Raw genomic sequence first — 20,527 nt, 5'->3', positions numbered from 1 at the left:
CTATTAATATACTTAAAAAACTTTTTGGGGTTAGTCTTGGCCTCTGCCGCAATGCGCTCCTCATTTTCTATCTTTGCCTTCCGGATTGCTGTTTTACAACACTTGTTATAGTGTTTATATTCATTAAACGCAGCTACTGTCCCCTCTGACTTATATTTCTTAAAAGCTTTCCTTTTTTTCCCTATTAACTTCTTTACCTCAGAGTTAAGCCACATAGGGTGATTCTTAACACTTCTACTTTTTCTTATTAATGGAATAAACTGAGAACAGTAATGATTTAATATAATTTTAAATGACAACCACTTCTGCTCTGTGTTTTTATCAGAAAACATAATGCCCCAATCTATGCCCTGAAGCGCTGCCCTTAAGGAGTTAACATTTGCCTTCCTAAAATTTATTTATTAACATTATGATCACTATTACCCAGGGGTTCAACCACTTGCACATTTGCTATATGTTCTGGGTCATTAGAGAACACTAGATCCAGTATAGCATGGTTCCTGGTTGGCTCCTCAACAACCTGTGACATAAAGTTGCCATGCAGCAAGTTTATAAACTTATTCCCATTTACTGTCCTGGAAGTACTATGGCTCCAGTCAATATCAGGATAATTAAAATCCCCCATTATTATCACTTGCCCCAAACTAGCAGACTTTTCTATTTGCAACAGGAGCTGAGCCTCCTCCTCCTCACTTATATTAGGGGGTCTATAGCATACCCCTACAATTAGTTATTATAAACATTATTAACATTTATTTATAAAGCGCCAACATATTCCGCAGCGCTGTACAATAATTAGTTTGGTAGATTCTTTACTCTCTGTGAGAAGCTCAACCCACAAGGATTCAGCTCCCTCTGTTACCCCCATCACTTCTCTTTAATATTTCCTTTTAATTCTTGCTTAACGAACAGACACACTCCTCCTCCTTTTCTATTGCCCCTGTCCCTCCGAAACAATGTATAATCCCCAATATTAACAGCCCAGTCATGAGACTCATTCAACCAAGTTTCAGCAACGCCAATCACATCATATTTCTGCTCCAATGCCAGTACCTCCAGCTCTCCCATTTTACCAGTCAGACTCCTTGCATTGGTCATACATACATTTAATACTGGTACCGGCATGAGAATGACGTGTAAACAACTTATGGGCCTCCCTGCCATTATCAGTATCCCGAAGCAAGTCTTCTCCCCCATTTTCCCTTACTGTGCCCACTACCTCATCTATCCTGTCTACCACGGAATTTCCCGCTGCACCCTCCCCCCCCACTCCTAGTTTAAAATCTCCTCCAACCCTCTAGCCATCTTTTCCCCCAAAGCAGCTGCCCCATCATCATTGAGGTGCAGCCCATCCCTGGCAAAGAGCCTGTAGCCGATTGAGAAATCAGCCCAGTTCTCGAGAAACTCAAAGCCCTCCTCCCAGCACCAATCTCTCTGCCACACATTAATCTCCCTATGCTCCCGCTGCCTTCTTAACGTTGCTTGTGGCACAGGTAATATCTCTGAGAAAATTACCTTGGAAGTCCTCGCCCTCAACTTCTCGCCTAGCTTTTTAAAATCGTTCTTGAAGACTTCCCCCCTCCTCTAACTTTGTCATTAGTACCTATGTGTACCAAGACTGCCGGGTATTTATATGCTACTGTTTATATGCTGCTATTTATATGCACTATTTATATGTGGCTACTATTTATATGCTACTATTTATATGCACTATTTATATGTGGCTACTATTTATATGCACTATTTATATGTGGCTACTATTTATATGCACTATTTATATGTGTCTACTATTTATATGCACTATTTATATGTGTCTACTATTTATATGCTACTATTTATATGCACTATTTATATGTGGCTACTATTTATATGCACTATTTATATGTGGCTACTATTTATATGCTACTATTTATATGCAGCAAACTGGAGCCTACATCACTCTAGGGCCAACACAGACTTGAATAAATAATACTGCAAAGTCCATATTTTATTGCCAAAAGCTCATTAACTGTACTTTTCTATAATTACCGCCTGCCTCAAGTAGGTGTTAATTTTCGCATAGTCTAATGCGATATTTAGCGCGTCTAAGTGTTTGTGAATCATGCGTTCGAATTCTTTTTTGCACGCTAATTAACGCATGTGTTAACATTACCACATGCGGTTGCGCGCAAATTAACGCATGCGATAATACTGTAGTGAATTGTGTGCTAATTGTCGCATCTTTTTTAACGCAAAAAAGTGTGCGATAAAAATTAACGCACTTTAGTGAATCAACCCTATTGGCTTTTGCCTGACTGCTTCATGGCAAGCACCTCCCCAAGCAATTACAGGGGAAGGCAATGGGGGCAATTTTTGGAGTTTTGGCCCCCTGAGGGAGCAACTTTGGGAGCTTTGGTCCCACTCTTCAAGCTACTGTAAATCATGGGTGCAAAAGCAGCCTTAATTGCCCCTTTTATGATTGGCCTATATGCCCCTTGCCCCAGTGTCTTGCCCCAGGCCTGGTGGGAGGTCAATAGAACTGGAAGCGCAGATTGAGATCTATGCAGAACTAATTTTTCTTAATTGTATTAAATACAGGACCAGGTCCCATTGCCCAGGGCCCACCATCAAAACCTTTTAAGTACTATCACTTTTGACTGAAAAATCATCTATAAATGACAGACCCCTCATTTTAGTCAGCTGGAGAATCTCAAACTCAACCACCTTCAGGTTTGTAGAATAAAATGTTATTTGGGTATTCTTTAAAATGAATGTCTGGTATCTGTGATTATGGTTTATCTGTTCGTATTGGTTGAGGGCGGCACACCCGGACCCCATGGCTACATCAGGAAGCCCACACTATTGCTTTATTTCATGCCTTAAATATTTTCAAGTTTTCTTTCTTGAGGGTAAGTCCTTTAACAAATATCCTGTGATAGCTGTGGGGCCCACCATTCCACCCATTCCATTGGGCCCCAGGCAGCCTGCAGACCCCGGCTCCTGCAGTCTGAGGGATGGAGTGGAAAGGAATGCCTACTGAGTGTCTACTGAGAAGCTTATGGTGCTCTTGTGTATGAAACCATATTTTGGATGGAAGGGGAGGCTCCGCAGGTGGAATTGCGGCAGATGTAGGATTGGGAAAGTCTTACCTTCTGCTGGTTGTTAAAGTACCCCAGACTGAGCTGCACCTGTACTCACTGTGGGTGCTGCCTGCACTGATGTCAGTTCTGAGGGTAGTCTGCAAAAACCAAACATAATAACTTTAACCTCAAACCACATATTTGTACCTTATAAAGTGATATCCCTGTAGAAACCCTATAACACTTAGGTACACATTAATCACACGGGGCAGTTAAGTGAAATAAAAATATCGACTAAGCGTGGTTGTTCCTTTTCCTTCAACTTTCTGTGGGACAAAAAGCCATTTATGCAATCTCAGTTCTTGGCTTTAAAAGGGGATTCAATGGTGTTCTATTAGCAGAATGATGAAGATTCACTTCGGATTGGTTTTTATGGCATCTCAGCAGGTTTGAGCTGTGCAGGATTTATATGGCTTTTTTATGTTTTACCCTAATTTCAAAGTCTCAGAATTGCAGTGGATTTTAATCAGCCCCTTTCTCTGTCCATAAAAAATAGTGAGAATTAAAGAAATCTATTCATTTGAAATAACAGCATACAAAGAAGAAAGCAAGAGGAGGATGGTTTATATACTGCACCTGGGTATCTGTCGATGTTCTTCAGGAGTATGGCCCTATTGATCTCCTCTTGTTATTTATAGAGGTACTCCAGGTAGACTTTGGCATCATTCCTGTTCTTCCGGAACTCAGCCTTCCAAGTCAGCCACCACCATTTGGTGATTGTCAGGCAGTCTCTGGCCATCCAGTAATCATACAGGGCCCTCCTGATCTCAGCAGTGATGTACTGCCTAATGCAGTCCAAGTAAGGGCTCACCCGGGGATCCTCAAAATCGGTGATTTCAAAGATCCCCTCCTCCCTGTAGATCCACCTTGAGGCCTAGAGAAATGCAGGAAACAAGACAACATTTAGGTTTCCAGCAGTTTGTATTTAATCCCCAGCAATAATAATGAGAGTGAGCAGCCGCTTTAGAGAGGACAGAGAATAAAACAAGCTGTGAACGGCCTTACCTGGCTGTAGCCTTTCATAAAGTCATACTTCCTGCTGGGACACAAGCCCATCTCTGATGCCCCTGTAATATAAAAGAGAGATTTGGAAAGGTTAGGGTTAATCTGGATATGTAAATAAGAAACTAAAGACCCAAATACATATAATAATAATTAATAATTACAGTAAAATAAGCCTACGGCCATGAAATTAGCTCTTAGTAAAAGATGCCCCCGAGAATGAGAATGAGAATTGTCCCATTGCCCTCTTGGAGGGAAGAAGGAATTTTATCTGCCTCTGAGGCAGGGTTTCCCACCTCCCTGTGGATCAGCTAGCAGTTAGGCAGGGATCATTTGGAGAAAAGGTTGGACTGAATGGACATGTCTCTTTTGTCAGCCTCACCTACTATGTAATACATATTACAGAGAGAAAATGCAGGATCCTTACCTTCCTCCAGATGATCAGGAATGGGGTGGGCAAGTTCTTCTTCCTCTTCTCTAGATGTTACTCGCTGCTGTCTCGCTCTTCTGTCTTCTGTGTTGTCTTCTTCTCTCTTCTCTTTCTTCTTCTGTATCACTCGGAATCACTCTGGGAATCGTTGTAAATCTCTAGAATCGCTCAGAATATTTCACTTCATGGGGAGACAGAGAGAAGAAATATTGAGCTCTCATGAGTCAGCTTATCTGCCATTTATAGCAGTATATACTAGGGTTCCCTTTCTGTATCCCTCCCAATTGTGCTGCGATACTGAATGGGTTTGCTGCTCTATAAATAACCAGTAAATCAGTAGCAGGTTTAATATAAGGAAGAAGCTGATTGGAAGAGATATAAAGGGTTTGATCAAGGGCACCAGATTCCTCAGGCCTATTAATACAGGGATCCTCACCATATTCCCATAGATTCCCCAAATATTTAGGTAAACCTATACATATTGGATATCAAACTGTTCAGTGGACCCCTGGCGTTCAAATTTAGGGTGTTTTATCTTGGTACCTAACACTATGTGGGAGATAAGATGCTGCAAAGTGAAAGCTTTGAGGGGATTTTTGGAAATGTCATCAAAATTGCTAACTGTGCGGCTTGGTACTTTGGAGTAGAAATACACAGGTACCCATTTTAGATTCAGGGGAATGTGTACTTTCCAAAAATATATGACTTTCTGGGGTGAGTGTACTTTTACTAGCTTTATCCAATATATAATGATGTAAATGTGTTGATTTTGCTGGAGCTGAAATATGGGGGTATGTTCACATTGGGGCCCCTACATGCCCCATACTTAGGTACACATACATATTGGGCATCAAACTGTTCAGTGGACCCCTGGCGTTCATATTTAGGGTGTTATATTTGGTTACTTTATGACCTGTAGGAGATAAGATACTATAGACTGGAAGCTTTGAAGCGATTTTGATAGTTAGAGTAGACAGACAGTTGTGCCTATTTTGGATTCCCCAGAATCTGTTCTTTCCAAAAATGTACAATTTTCTGGGATAAACCTTCTGTTAGTGGAATTTTTGTCCTTGAAATCTAAAGTATGCAGCTTTCTGGAGCAGTGCTTTGGAAATTTGGTAGGGTACTGCTGGGAGTTTTTGACCTATACAAGTGAGAAATCTCCATAAAACTATATATATATGGTATTGGCACGTTCAGGAGACCATATTTTGAAAGCTTAGGTTGTCCTGAAAAAAACGATATATTGTTTTCCTGAGTAAACTAAAAGAAAGGCCCCTAAAGTGAAACAGTGCAAAATGTTAAAAAACTGTCTGGCAATACAAGTTCCGCTTTGACCAAAACGGCTGGCAGTAAATGGGTTAAAACAATCCGAAGTTTTGGTCCCCGATAGGACCTTTCTCAAGGATAAAACAACAGTGTTCATCCCAACTGTAAATACATTCTCAAAACTAACAAAGTGAAAATGTGCCCAATCCCCATCGACAATCCATTATACAATTATCCAATGTTCTTTGTAGTTCATACGGGCCAATCTCTGGCCATTAGCAGTGCATATGTGATTATACAATGTATAAGTTATATAAGTTATCACATCATAAAAACAAAGTTTTGTGTAATAAACAATGTGCATAATATAATCAAATCATTACTGTATACTATAAATACTTATAAGTATTTATAGTATAAAATTTCAGGTTATAAAAGTGTAATATTCTACCTCACCACAAGGTGTCATGTAAGCTCTTATAGTGTCCTTGTAAAAGTCCATAAAAAATCCTGTAGAGAAAAATTGTACGATTTGTGACTCCTCCTCAACAATATCAACATATTTAAACGCATTTTTCATATAAATATGACACTATTCAGAAATCTTGGAAGGACTTACAAAATATCCCATATAAAGATTCCCATAGGTACATCATCTGTAATCTGAAGCTCATATTATACCATGTTTAAACTAAAAAACAACTTAAATTTAACCGTCCATTTATACCTCGTGGGTTTACAGAATTTAACTTGTGTATCCAAAAGGCTTCCCTTCTCAGAAGCTTCTTACCACTGTCACCACCCCTTGGATGCATCTCTACTTGTTCTATGGGCATACAGCAGAATGATGAGGCATCGTGCTTTGCTTCAGCCCAATGCTTAGCCACTGGCTGTTGTGCAATATCTTGTTTATATTCCTCACTTTTTTTATCCCGTTCCGGATCTAAAGCTGCCCCAATACTTGCTCGATGCATACCTATCCTCAGTTTTAGCTGTCTCACAGTTTTGCCACAATAAAGTAGTCCACACGGACACTTTATAATAGAATATCTTTATTGTCATTGTCACGTAAACAACGAAATTTACAGAAGCAAAGGACAACTCAAAGCGAAAGCATTTAGCATTTAGCCACAATACCGGCAATACTTCAGTATTTCATATTTAGGGCCATAATTGCTTTTGAATAGAAGCTATTTCTCAGCCTATTTGTTCTAGCTTTCAAAACTCTATATCTCTTCCCCGATGGCAAAAGCTGGAAGAGATAGTGGCCAGGATGAGTTGAATCATGTATAATGTCCATAGGTTTTTTCCGACAGCAAGAGCTGTAAATGTGTTTCAGGGTGGGAAGCAAACAATCAATTATTTCCTCTGCTGACCTAACAACTGCTGCGCTTTCTTTAACAGCCCCTTGATGTTTGCACTCCAAGTCAGATCGTCCTCCAACTCCATTCCCAGGAATTTAAACACCAAAACCCTCTCCACATTCGTTCCATCTATAATGAGTGGCTCAATGTCGGTCTTATTTTTCCTAAAATCGACAACCAGTTCCTTGGTTTTCGCAATATTTAGGAGCAAGTTGTTGGCTCTGCACCACTTCGATAGCCGCTCAACCTCGTCCCTGTATTCCATCTCACTCTCTTTTCCCGAGATAAGTCCGATCACCGTAGTATCATCTGCGAACTTAATGATTTTATTTCCAGAGTAAGAAGGAACACAATCATATGTGTACAGAGTATACAATAGCGGACTCAAAACACAACCCTGAGGTGACCCAGTATTTAAAGTAAGAGCAGTCGAGATATGTGAACCCAGTCTAACCCTCTGAGAGCGACCAGACAAAAAGTCCAAAATCCAACTACAGGTGGAAGTCCCAAAACTGCCAATTTAGACACTAATCATTGTGGAAGTATGGTATTAAACGCCAAACTAAAATCTACAAAAAGCAATCTTGCATAACCCCCCCGCTGCTCCAAATGGGTCAAGGTAACATGAAGGGCTGTAGCCACAGCATCCTCAGTAGATCTCTTTGCCTTATAAGCAAATTGGAATGGATCCAAATCTGCTGGCAGACACGCAATGATATGATTCTGCATCAGTTTCTCAAAACATTTCATGATGGCTGATGTGAGTGCCACTGGATGAAAATCATTCAGGCTCTTAGTAGCAGATTTTTTTGGCAACGGAACAATGATGGAAGACTTAAGACAAGATGGAACAGAGGCCTGAGAAAGGGACTGATTAAAAATCTTAGTAAGGACTCCAGCCAGTTGATCTGCACAGTCCTTCAACACCCACCCAGCCACGCCATCAGGTCCTGCAGCCTTCCTTGGGTTCACCTTCCTCAGCACCCGCCTCACATCTGTCTCCCCCACCTTAAACATGTCTTCATTTTTACAAGTTGACTGCCATAGTCCTGTTGTTGGTGTCACCTCAAACCGAGCGAAAAAGATGTTCAACTCTTCTGCTAAAGAAGCATCCCCCTCACTGATCCTAGTGTTGCTTGATTTATAACTAGTGAGGTGCTGAACACCCCTCCACACTTGCCTGGTATTATTACTCCTCAAATGCTCCTCTATCTTCTTTCTCTAGGCTACCTTTGCCTCCTCGATGCCTCTCTTCAGGTTGGCTCTAGACGCACTACCATGGCAGTCTCGCATGTAATGCGTTGCCTAATCTTATACTTCTTTCCGGTATGCGGATGTGTGAAGTGGGTACCCAAAATGAGAGCGTTGCACATTACACACCCTGTGCATTTATACAATCCAGGGCGCAGACTCAGGAAATGTGTCTGGCATTGTTTTCGTATATTTATCCCTTGGGTCAGTAGGGCTCAATATATCTTTCAAGTTTCTTGCCCTTGAATAGCTGAACTTCGGTCTCTTACATATACTGGACTTTAACTGCTCGTCAGTATAAATTAAATCCCAATATTTTAAAATAGTATTTTTAATTTGCTTACTGTTGGGATTAAATTGGTTTACATAGTAGACCTCATTTTTACTCTCTCTCTGATCCCTATTTGTTTTATTGTGCTGTATTAATACTTGCTCACAATCCACCTCCATCGCCCACTTCATGACCTCATTCACAAGTAGTTTAGGGTATCCTCTGTTAATAAATTTATTTTTCATTATTTCTAAATCCCGCTTCCTATTGGATAACTCGCTATCTATGTGGACCACACGTAGCATCTGTGACTTTGGTAGGGAATTAAGAAGATATCTGGGGCGGTGACTCTTGTAGTGTAGCAATGTGTTTCTATCAGTAGGTTTAGAGTAAATGCAAGTTTGTAATCCCTGTGTGCTCTTATACACCGTAACATCTAGAAAGTTGATACTCTCACTGTCATATTGTATCTGCAATCTAACAGGGCTATCCAACTGATTCAAACCTTCCACAAACTGTACAAGCAATTCTACCGGGCCATCCCATATGAAAAACATATCGTCTATATAGCGCCTACAAAAGGCGCCATACTTTCTGAACAGCTCATTACCATATATATTGGAACATTCATACTCCCACATGTATGCATTCGCATATGAAGGTGCCACTCGTGACCCCATAGTGGTGCCAGTGCGCTGTATATAAAATTGGTTCTCAAATTTGAAATAATTTTTATAGAGTATGAATTCCAATAGAGCCAATGTGAACTCAATGGGAGGGCCCTTGTAGTTTGCATTTTCAGTAATCATGTTTTTAACAGCTGATAAACCTGCTCCATGAGGTATACATGTGTATAAGCTTTGCACATCCATGGTTACCAATATTACATCACTTAAAGGTACAGTAACACTTTTAATAAGTTTTATTAATAAAATCATTTCTATCTTTTACATAACTATTAATCGCTTTAACACAAGGCTGTAGCAAAAAGTCAACAAATTGTGCAATTCTTTCATTGAGGGACCCCCTAGATGATATAATCGGTCTTCCAGGCGGTTTTAATAAATTTTTATGTACCTTCGGTAGGGTGTATATCACTGGTATCATAGGATGTGCTGGCGCCAAATACTGTAGCATATTATCAGTAATCCAGCCATGCATTTTTGCCATATGTAACAAATTAACTATCTCGTCCTTAAACTTACTGGTGGGATTAAATGTCAATTTACCATAATTATGTGTATTAGATAGTTGTGACAATAATTCATTTCTATAATAACAATAGTCCATCACTACTACCCCACCACCTTCATCAGCATTCTGTACAATAATATCCCTTTTCTGCTTCAAAGTCTTGATTGCCTCCTTTTCCATCACTTTCAAATTGCCACCCCATTTAGTTTTTGCCATATACATCCTCACCATGTCATTGTTAATAAGTCCGTGAAAGGGATGCATTACTACTTACTGGGTCAAAGTCACTTTTATTTTTAAAAGTCTGTTCTAGTTCATTCTTACAATGCGTAACCTCTGTCCCAGAATTATTTGATCCCTCTCCTATCCCATAATGTTCCTTTAGGAGGATTTGCCGTGTAAGCTTATAATTGTTAATAACAGTAGAAAACTTGGAATTACTTACCATCGGCACAAATCCTAAACCTTTCCTGGATTGTCGCTGCTCCTGATGCCTGCTCCTAAAAAAGGGGAACCTGTCTGGGCTGTTGCTTGCGAAGCGCTCACCTCCGGCTCACTGTGTGTGCACTGGGGGCATTAGGAGGGGAAGGACAATTGTCCTTTTTCAACCCAAATTAACCATGTAACTGATGATTGGTTGTATAACGCAGTCATTCCCGTGCCAGGGTTGGTGTTATCTGGTGACTTATATGTGGGGCAAATTGTAGGTTTTGCTCAGTATCGCTGGGTACAGCCCAGGCTGAATATCCGGTTGCTGTTTAATTGCACCAGTGCAGGGTTATTAGGCCATAATAAAATTAAACGTTCACTTCCCATTAAAATGAAGTAGAAGCCTCAGTGTTTATAGATGTGATTTCCATTTAGTCTCTTTCCGTATAAATGTGGAGTAAAATACACAGGGCATTGTATTTATTTACCATATTTTTCGGACCATAAGACGCACTTTTTTTCCCCCAGAAGTTGGGGGAAAAAGTCCCTGCCTCTTATGGTCCGAATATACTTTAAAAAAATGTTTTTACTTGCCCGTGCGGTCTCCGTGCAGGACCCTCCTCTATTCACCGGCGCTTAGCTGTGGCGCTGTGCGCATGCACAATGACGCGCATGCCCATACGCATGCGTGTCATTGTGCATGCGCACAGCGCCACAGCTAAGCGCCGGTGAATAGAGGAGGGCCCTGCACGGAGACCACATGGGCAAGTAAAAACATTTTCTTAAAGTATATCTGTAGGCTATATGCTGGTACAGATGGGGGCAATATGTTGGGTGCTGCTGGTACAGGTTTGCTTTTAATGCACATAAAATATTTTAGGACAGTATTTGTTTCAGAATATTTTTTTCTTCATTTCCCTTCTCTAAAAACTGGTGCGTCTTATGGTCCGAAAAATACGGTATATGTCTGTGTATTTGATTAAGAAGGGACTGCCATGCTTGTACATGTGAGGATGCCGTTTTAGACTTTATCCATAGACCCTTATGAAACAGCGACTTCTATCTTATAAACCTATTATTTCAAATTTAGATTTGCTAAGCAATATCTTTCTCTCTGAACTGTCAGTATAACTATTGTTTCTCAGCCATTAAACTCACACACAGCCCTTACTGAAATGGATTAGTCAGAATGGATTAGTCAATATAATGCCCCTTTAATTACAACTTTCAATCTAAAAAGCTATTAACATCAACAGGGCCAATCCAGGGCTGCGTGCCTGAGGCAGCCATTTTTATGCCACCCCCAGCCCCACCCCAGGCTTAACTTTTAAGCATCAGAGGGTGTACGAAGAGGGGCACAATGCACTCTCAGCACTGGGGCTTTTTGCCACCCACAGTAATAAGCAATGGCTTGTCCACTCAGGTTGGGTTTATTGTGTGTGCAATGAGCCATTTTCTCTATAGAAACCAATGAAAGGTTTGTAGCCAGCTACAAGTAGCGGCTACTTATCCCCCCACCTCATGAGACATGATCAATAGATATAGTTCCCCCTCACCCCCTGACCAGACCAGGCTGCCAAAAGCTTTCCAGCAAGGAGAGCTGTGTCGGTGCAACCATGACAGCAGGGAACAACAATCACACCCCACAAATGCCTCTCACACCTACAGGAACCTGAATAGGAGCACAACAATAAACACTTGTGTTCCAGGATGCAGGTGGGGGTGGAATGTAGGTTCCCAGCAGAGCCGACGCCGGGAGTAATGGGTGCTACAGGCTGGTGGGTGCATTCCTGATCAGGGGGAGCAACTCTTTATACAGGTATTTATAGCACCCCTATAATAATATCTAGAGCCAAGGCTTCTGGGTGTGTTGTACTGGGAATAAGGTACCTCCTATTGTAATATATACCAGTTTTGTGGGTATATTCTACTTACCTGCCACCTAAGTGTATGTCAAATGCCCAACCAATGGAAAATACATTAAACAATAACAGTAGATTTTACATTGTACTGAAACACTACCTGCAAAGTGCAACTTTCAGACACATCATCTACCCAGAATGCAGCAATTTTACCCAGAATACCTGTGCTTACTAGGTAATCACTCGCAATGAGATTTGCCAATATGGGTGCAGATTCTCACCCCCTGTCTCATTTACTTGGTGCAAGTCAGTTGCGTCCATATATGCCACCTGCTAGGCAAACCCTAAAATAATAGCTAACTGGGCACATTGGCATTGGGTTGGTAGCAGCATATCTGGGTGTGTCATTCGTGTGTGTGTGTTTATTCTGGTGATTTGCTCTTTTTGCTGTAAATTAGCCCTAAGCAAATTGAATACCAGTGACATTATTGTACATTATGTGCATTACCACTGGAATTTTGCGGTGAAAATATTCTAATGCGCAATGTGATTTGTGTCTGAGTTTGCACCTGCTTCATAAATGATCACCAGAGCGTCATGATATTCTCTTCTAGGTAGTTGGGAGTGTACAAGCACTGCACAGTGCATTAACTTATAACAAGGTTACAGATACAGTATATAGAAGCATTGGGGGTAACAGTCACCCTGCTATAGTTTCAAGGGTACCCAGGGCACAAATAAGCACTCACCCCACATCTCCCCCTAACTGGACTTCAGGCTGGGCCCCCTTAGCTCATAACAAGGTTACAGATATATAGAAACATTGGGGTAACAGTCACCCTGTTATAGTTCCATGGGAACCCAGGGCACAAATAAGCACTCACCCCAAATCTCCCCCTAACTGGCTTCAGGCTGGGCCCCCTTAGCTCATAACAAGGTCAGAGACATAGTGAATAAGGCCCATTATTTTCAGCCATAATGACAGCGTTACTATACTCTGTTTCAGGAGAAGGTTGCTGGGTATGATGCAGCCTATGTGGTGTGAAAGAATCACATATAGGGAGGAAGAATTAGAGAAAGAAATATCTGTTGATAGAAGTCTCTGGAAGAAACATGAAAAGTTTGGATGGATTCTACAATGAACTTCGTCAAAAATATCCCAATACTTTTAATATGGCGCCGGACCTTGGAAAGGAGAACAGGGAGATCCACAAACTGCCACAGCTGGAAGGTACAAAGCTTCTTCAGAGACTTAACTTTCCAAATAGCATTTCTCTACAAAGGGTGCCTCCGGACAGCCTTGTCTGCAAAGTCCAGATTCTCAAAAACCAACACGGGCAAACTAAGAAATCTGAGATGCCCCAGCACATGGTCATTATCCAGGACAAAGCCATACCTATGCCAACGTTGGCAAAATGGGATTATTCAGCTCCTGAGAATGGAATTGCCTTCCGCCTGCCCAGTCTAAGGGCTCAGGTGGAACAGAACCAAGCAGAACTAAGAAGCAGACTTAATACCCTAAAGGAAGGAGATGACATGAAGTCTAGCCGATATGGCAGTGCCACAGCTGGGGGAACTAGCAAAGTCAAGAGCACTCAAAACCATTCCTATAGTAGTGAGAGTCTCTCCAACACAGGCCTTTCTTTTATAAAGCCCGATGCACTGGGTACCATCATGAAAGAATTGCTGCCGAGCAAACCAGGGAGGTTAACCAACGAGGTGTCACTAAACAGTAGGGGACAACAGCAGATAAATGGTTCATGGATTTAATCAACTTTTCAGTCTTATTGTCACTGTCCCCGTTCCTAACAATACTATTTACAATAAGTCTGCCATTTTATTTTCCTTAGATAGAATTTCTGGCCATGGTACTAAAGTTACATCGTGCCAAGTATATATGAAGGGTGTGCAGAGAGTGGAGGCCCATAGAGATCCGGCCTTCCATCCCATACCATGTGGTTAGGGAATGTGGCCAGGTGCAGAACCTTGTACTTACATCTTTCCTTTGTTAGGCAGTAAAGTCAGGGCTGCTCTGTGCCCATCAGCACTGCTTTTCGCACCATCGCCTGATTTCCAGTTCAGCACTAGGTTCAGAGCACAGCCAGGCCCCAGATACAAATGCTTTTAGTGATTGGGCACTCTGAGGCACTTTCATTTATAGTCCATCCTGCAAAAGAAAGGCTTTACCTAGGTTCCCTTTCCATTCCCCCCTCCAGATTCTCTCTATTTACCCAACGGCTTTTCAATTCTCCTTTACTTTGTAGATCCAAGTGGATGTGTCTTCGACAGTGACTCAGGGGTCTCTGCTTGTTCTCCAGTAAAAGTATTCAGGTAAAGCATGGGAGGGTCTGTGTAAACCTAGTGGAAGTGGGAGAGGTCCACATCCCCACACTGATGCTGTCCTCACCTACTCTGCCAAGAGTTGGATGGTAATATAGGCTTGGGTTCCAGAGGATATATCAAGAGATTAGCAGGAAGGAGTTGGAAATGCATAGAGATCAAGAAGAAGGGAAAGGAGTTGTACAGAGGGCTGAGGGCACAGTGCCATAGATATGGCAAATGATGTTGAGCTAAACCAAGTTTCAGAAAGATATTGAATATTGAAGATATTGATTGATTGTCACAAACCAGCACACTTATCTTCTATATTTAATGGCAATCCCATTGGTGTGAGTCAATACCTTCCTAAAAGATTGGCTTTGCATTAGTAATATACAGTTTAAGCCGCAAATGATGCCCCCACTGCTATGAATAAATAAAGTCACAAGCAGATGAATAAGGTGGCCCATGCCAATATGTTATGCAGTTATAAGAAACTAAGGCACTTCCCTCTAATATGGTAATTAGCAGAAATACACAAGGTTATTCATGAACCCTAATTCATTTCTCTCCTGCCATTTGTTAGACCAAAACTGAGGAGCCCACAAACACCTCCTGCTCCAAGTGATATTAAAAGGAAGTTTATGGTCAAATTCCAGGCTGCACACGGCCCAGTGAAAGCCAATCACACGGTTGTTGCTGGACGGCAGTAAGTCTTTTTATTTCCATATTTATGTGTATGGGGTTAGTGCATCTACTGGCAGTCGAGCCATTGAGTATTCCATGTTTATAGTGGGCCAGGGTGGCAGTAGATTCAGGGTTCCCCCCATCTGTTGAAGCAGTTGTGCATCAGAAGATTCATGAGAGAGATACATAGAGAATACAGACAACGATAGGGATAGACACCAGTAGATAGGGAGGAGATAGACAATAATGTTTTACTCCAAGCTCTTATTTTGCTTTTTAAATCTGGGCAAATCCCAATATCTTATAACCATTCAGTCACCCCAGTCACCCTATCTGGTGCCCCCCACCATCCTGCACATTGAGAATCCAGAGATCGAGGGCCTATTACTTAATGAATTGGTTGCCAACCAAGGTAAAGAAATAACCTATAAAACATTCCAATTAATTAAGGTATTTTTATGTTGGGTGTCACAGGGTCCAACCCAAGAAGCTATTAGAAAGGTCTGATTTGAGCGAGTCCATAAAGAGCAGCTCCATCAACTTCAGAGACAAGACAAAACCTCATCGGCCACCAACAGGACGAATTAGATTTGAGGATGAATCTGAGCAAGAAGCAGAGTCTCGCTATCAAGAAAGATTCTTTCTGAAGATGAAGGAAGCAGAAAAGGTTGATATTAAGAGCTTATCAAGTACCTCAACCCTCTCTATGGAGAGTAATAGAATGTCAAGGAATAGTTTATCAGATCTCTCAGCACAGTCAATGGACATTATCAGAAGATCTCACACTAGTCCCATGCCTCCATCAGAATTACAGAGGGACAGACCATCCACTGGCCACCTTTATAGACGCCAACCATTCCCACCAAGTGTAGCTAAGAAAGTCTTAATCGATATCCCCAGAAGTGGGCAACTGCATAGGCACAGTCTGTATAATGAGAAATCTCAGGGAGAGAAGCCTAATATCCAGGTTCTTTCAAAAACTAGTAAGGAACTGTCTTCTCAACATGGCGCCAGTAGGACTTTTGCTACCAACAATATGGCGTTTAAGCCTAAAGAACTTTGTGAAAAGAAAGAAGGAGCTAAAGTGGAGCAAGGTAACGAACCACTGGGGGCACAAGATGGAGCAGCTGCAGAAGGTAAATACTAAGCTTCATTATGTGTTGTGCCAAACCACGTCTGGACATATTTCTCGATTCGCCTCCTACCATTTGTCTTTCCCAAGGTGTGGACATATCCTATCACAGTACAATTAAAAAGAGCCTGCACGTTACAAAGAAGGTTGGTGGCCAATCAGAGAAAAGCGAGCTGCTGAATATAGACATCCAGTTTGTGAGTGAGCTAGAAACCAACCAATCGCTACAGCTTCTACCAAGAAGTCATGGGTAAGGTACTGAAAGGAGCCGAGTATTGTTTTATTAATGTGAAAAAGGAACCAAAAACCCATGTTTTGGATTGGTGTATATCTTTGGGCGTATAGTTTGTCCTGCTTCTCCACCTGCTCTCCTGCCTTCTCCAGTCTGTTGTGCTTCTCTGTCTGCTTTGTCCTAATTCAGTCTTCCTACTTCTTTGCCGGCTCCAGTCTGTCTTACTTCTCTGGCTGCTCCAATCTGTCCTACTTCTCTGCCTTCTCCAGTCTGTCCTACTTCTCTGGCTCCTCCAGTCTGTCCTACTTCTCTGCCTGATCCTGTCTTTTTTACTTCTCTGCTTGATCCTGTCTTTTCTACTTCTCTGCTTGATCCTGTCTTTTCTACTTCTCTGCCTGATCCTGTCTTTTCTACTACTCTGCCTGCTCCAGTCTTTCCTACTTCTCTGACTGATCCAGTCTTTATTACTTCTCTGCCTGCTCCAATCTGTCCTACTTCTTTGCCTTCTCCAGTCTGTCCTACTTCTCTGGCTCCTCCAGTCTGTCCTACTTCTCTGCCTGATTCTGTCTTTTGTGCTTCTCTGCCTGCTCCAGTCTTTACTACTTCTCTGCCTGCTCCAATCTGTCCTACTTCTCTGCCTTCTCCAGTCTGTCCTACTTCTCTGCCAGCTACAGTCTGTCCAGTTCTCCGTCTGCTCCAGTCTGTCCTTTGTCTCCACCTTGATGGCAGGTTTGTGTCAGGGGCCTCGGAAGCAGGTTGATGACAGGGGTGGGGGCCCTTCTGTTGGCCCCAGAACCCCCAGTCTGACACTGCTTCAGTCTGTTTTACTTCTCTGCCCACCCTATCCCTCTTCAAGTTCCTTCTTTTCTATATCAAGCTTTAGCATCTTCTTGGGCTCTAGCTAATAAAACAGAGTGTGTCTCTATGAGAGACAAGCAAATGTGTCTTTAGCGCCTGGGGTGGGCTCACGTCTTAGAGCAAAGGGTTTCACAATCTCCCATAAAAGCATCGCTGTCATCCCAGTGCTATGTTCCCTCCTTTGGGATATAAGACAATATCTCAGCAATATTATTTATGATCCTGGGGATTTGGTGGCATCTTCTTCTGTCAACACACTAAGCTTCAGGGGCTTTGCTATCATCACTGTGTCTCGTGCCAGGCAAGAGAAAGTATCGTTGGATAGAAAATCTCCTTCAGGAATTAGCAATACTATTCCGCCCAAAGAGTTTTCACGAGGGGAAGATGCTCTGACGAGTAGCAAGCGCAGTAAGAAGACAGAGGAGCCCCCCTCTGCTGGGCCACCAGCGAATCGCATATTAAAGGTAATAGTGCTCAAAAAGAGGAGGTGTAATGCTAGCCATAAGCTTTCTTATCCTATTATTATTATTATTATTAACATTTATTTATAAAGCGCCAACATATTCCGCAGCGCTGTACAATAAGTGGGTTTCATACATTGGACATACAGAGTAACCTATAAAGCAATCAATAACCGATACAAGAGGTGAAGAGGGCCCTGCCCAAAAGAGCTTACAATCTACAAGGAGAAAGGGTTGAGACACAAGGTGTGGGAATGGGCATGACCAGAGTTGTGAGAGGTGTGGCACAGGGTATTGCTAAACTAAATTAGGGTAAGCTTCTCTAAATAAATGTGTTTTTAGAGATCTCTTGAAGGCAGAGAGATTGGGCTAGCCTAAATTCTAGGTTTTATTCTTCATTGACTTTCTCGAGGGAAACTTAGCTGCCAAGGCAACACTGTTCGTCAATGGACGTGGCCTATTCATGCAAGTGTTTTTATAAAATTGGGGCTCCATTTTACTGCCTTCCCGCCAAAGGGTTTTGAGTAATTAGGCCACTGCCCACCCAAGCCCCCGCTGGTGGGCCTCAAGTAGAATTTGGTATGACTGGACAGAGTCAAAATGGACCACAAAATGGAGTACAAAACGGCCCAAACAGTCTAAGAAAGAGGCCAACAGTTATATATTTATATTTAACTGTAAGTTTGCCAATGGAAAGCATTGGTTTTGGCAGCTTCCCTATCCAAAAATACCACCCACCTACCCTGAACTGCTGGTAGAACAGTAAAATAGGGGTTGTGATAATGGTTCATGGTTATTTGAATTGAATATGAATAATCTTCTGTCAAAAAAAAAAGATTTTTATTGCAAATAGATGTCTGTCTCCTTAAGGCACCCCTTCTACCCATGAGGATGATGCATACATTCCTGAAGAAAGGCCGTGCCAAAAATTACATGGTTCCTGTACCGCCTTCTCCTCGCCAGACACACAGGTGAGATCTCCGCTCAGTACTTTCTCTCTCTGCACTGCTCCATTATCTGAAATCAGTGGTATAAGAACAAATAGGCCAGTCCCAGATGCTGCTGGGAGGTGTGCAGGAATATAAAGGACCAGTGCAATCAGGGGTTCCTTGGGCCATTTCCCTGCCTTCCCCTTAACTGTTCTCCTTCTTGGACCCGTGTCACTGAACTTTAGAGGGGGCAGCTTGGGCAGGGGAGCAGGCTCAAAGCCGCAAACTAGAGGAGGTAAAAGGGCAGGGACCTACTGGGTTTTTTCCCGGTGCCCCACCAACCCAGTCCGACTCTGGCCATGTTTAAAAAAAAAAAACAAAAAAAAATGGATAGGACCTAAATGCTTTGAATGACTCTTTTCTCTCATATACCAACAGGTAATTAGCAACGAATGCCCTTTAGCACTAACTGGGAAGAATAACTGTGAGACTGGATTTAAGAGACCCTTTACTAAAAACAAAACATAGCGAGGAGGTTTGTGCTATAGTTTGCCAATATCACCCAGACTGGGGAGGGACTTACCCAAGATGAACATGGATCTCATGTATGTGTGAACCACACCTACCAGCTATATTTTACTGCATTTATATAATATGTACTATTGTGGCTTCTTATATATATTGGGGGTGTAATTCTGTATCATATTAGCATTCAATAAAATGTAAAAAATTGCATTTAAGCCTTGTATAATCATACTTTTTAGTGGGATACAGTCTGTCTCTCCCTGCTCTACTGGCGAGGATGAATAAAAGTTGAGAAGAGGGAAAAATTAATGTTGCTGGCACTGGCAAAACTAAGGGACCCCATGCCCAGATACAATACTGCACCTAGCCCCCCCCCAAGTCTGCCTCCTTTACCTGGGACTCACACTGCGCACACTCTCCTACCTTGGGGCCTCCATGTTGCATGCACAGTGTGTCCTGTGGGAGTGGGCTGGGGCGGGGCATTCATACCCACTGCTCCCCTGGTAGTTATGTGACAGTTATGTGGTTGCTGGACTCCTCAGTGCCTTCTAATGTCCTTATCATTTACAGAAGGGGGTACATTATCCCTTATAACACATGAGTGATACTCAGAGTTCCCTGTATAACTCAGCCTGCAGCCTTGTGCCTTTATATGGTCACAGAACCCCTTAGTACAGTGGTTCTCAACCTTCCTAATGCCGCGACCCTTTAATACATTTCCTCATGTTGTGGTGACCCCCAACATACCTCCCAACATTTTTTAAATTTTTTGACCACGCCCACTTTGTGGCCACGCCCCAATTGCCACACCCCATTTTTAAAATAGTGCCCACGATGGCCCAATAGACAGCACCCCCATACAGTGCCCCCCATACACAGTGCCTCATTTGCCCCCATAAACAGTACCCCACCATAGACAGTGCCCCCAATTGACCATGCCCTCAATTGCCCCACAGACAGTAGCCCCCATACAGTGCCCCCATAGAAAGTACCCTCCATACACAATGCCCCCATACACAGTAGCCCTCCTTACACAGTGCCCCACCATACACAGTACCCCCCCATACACAGAGCCCCCCATACACAGAGCCCCCCAATTGCCCCCATAGAGAGTACCTCCAGCGTCCCGATGGCTGCAGCCCACCGCTCTGGCACCGGCTCTTCTTGCGGCTCCTGCTTCTTATTCGGCTCCT

The 20,527-nt window shown here is 42.4% G+C and overlaps 1 protein-coding gene and 1 long non-coding RNA gene across 4 annotated transcripts; one reads left to right on the top strand and one right to left on the bottom strand.

Moving 5' to 3' along the window:
• Positions 1-2,207: 2,207 nt before the first annotated feature.
• On the bottom strand, positions 2,208-4,728 carry LOC105948192. The gene is made up of 4 exons (XR_001171595.3): positions 4,549-4,728; positions 4,125-4,186; positions 3,696-3,993; positions 2,208-3,217 (listed from the first exon to the last, which is right to left on the bottom strand). It is a non-coding gene; the product is annotated as an uncharacterized LOC105948192 (long non-coding RNA).
• Positions 4,729-11,987: 7,259 nt separating this feature from the next.
• On the top strand, positions 11,988-19,543 carry LOC100488736. Of its 3 annotated transcripts, none has more exons than XM_031892024.1 (9): positions 11,988-12,148; positions 13,198-13,923; positions 14,456-14,522; positions 15,097-15,219; positions 15,672-16,333; positions 16,420-16,579; positions 17,721-17,883; positions 18,751-18,851; positions 19,248-19,543. In XM_031892024.1, the coding sequence occupies exons 2-9, from the start codon at positions 13,305-13,307 to the stop codon at positions 19,249-19,251; spliced, it is 1,899 nt and encodes a 632-aa protein (XP_031747884.1). In that variant the 5' UTR covers positions 11,988-12,148; positions 13,198-13,304; the 3' UTR covers positions 19,252-19,543. The 3 variants fall into 3 exon arrangements, with proteins under 3 accessions (XP_031747884.1, XP_004916734.1, XP_002940802.2); XM_004916677.4 differs by having other exon boundaries at positions 13,198-13,947; XM_002940756.5 differs by having other exon boundaries at positions 11,989-12,148; positions 13,198-13,422.
• Positions 19,544-20,527: the final 984 nt, after the last annotated feature.

Source organism: Xenopus tropicalis, chromosome 8, assembly GCF_000004195.4.
Source record: "Xenopus tropicalis strain Nigerian chromosome 8, UCB_Xtro_10.0, whole genome shotgun sequence".
Taxonomy (NCBI): Eukaryota; Metazoa; Chordata; class Amphibia; order Anura; family Pipidae; genus Xenopus; species Xenopus tropicalis.
This window is presented reverse-complemented; position numbering and strand designations above follow the sequence as displayed.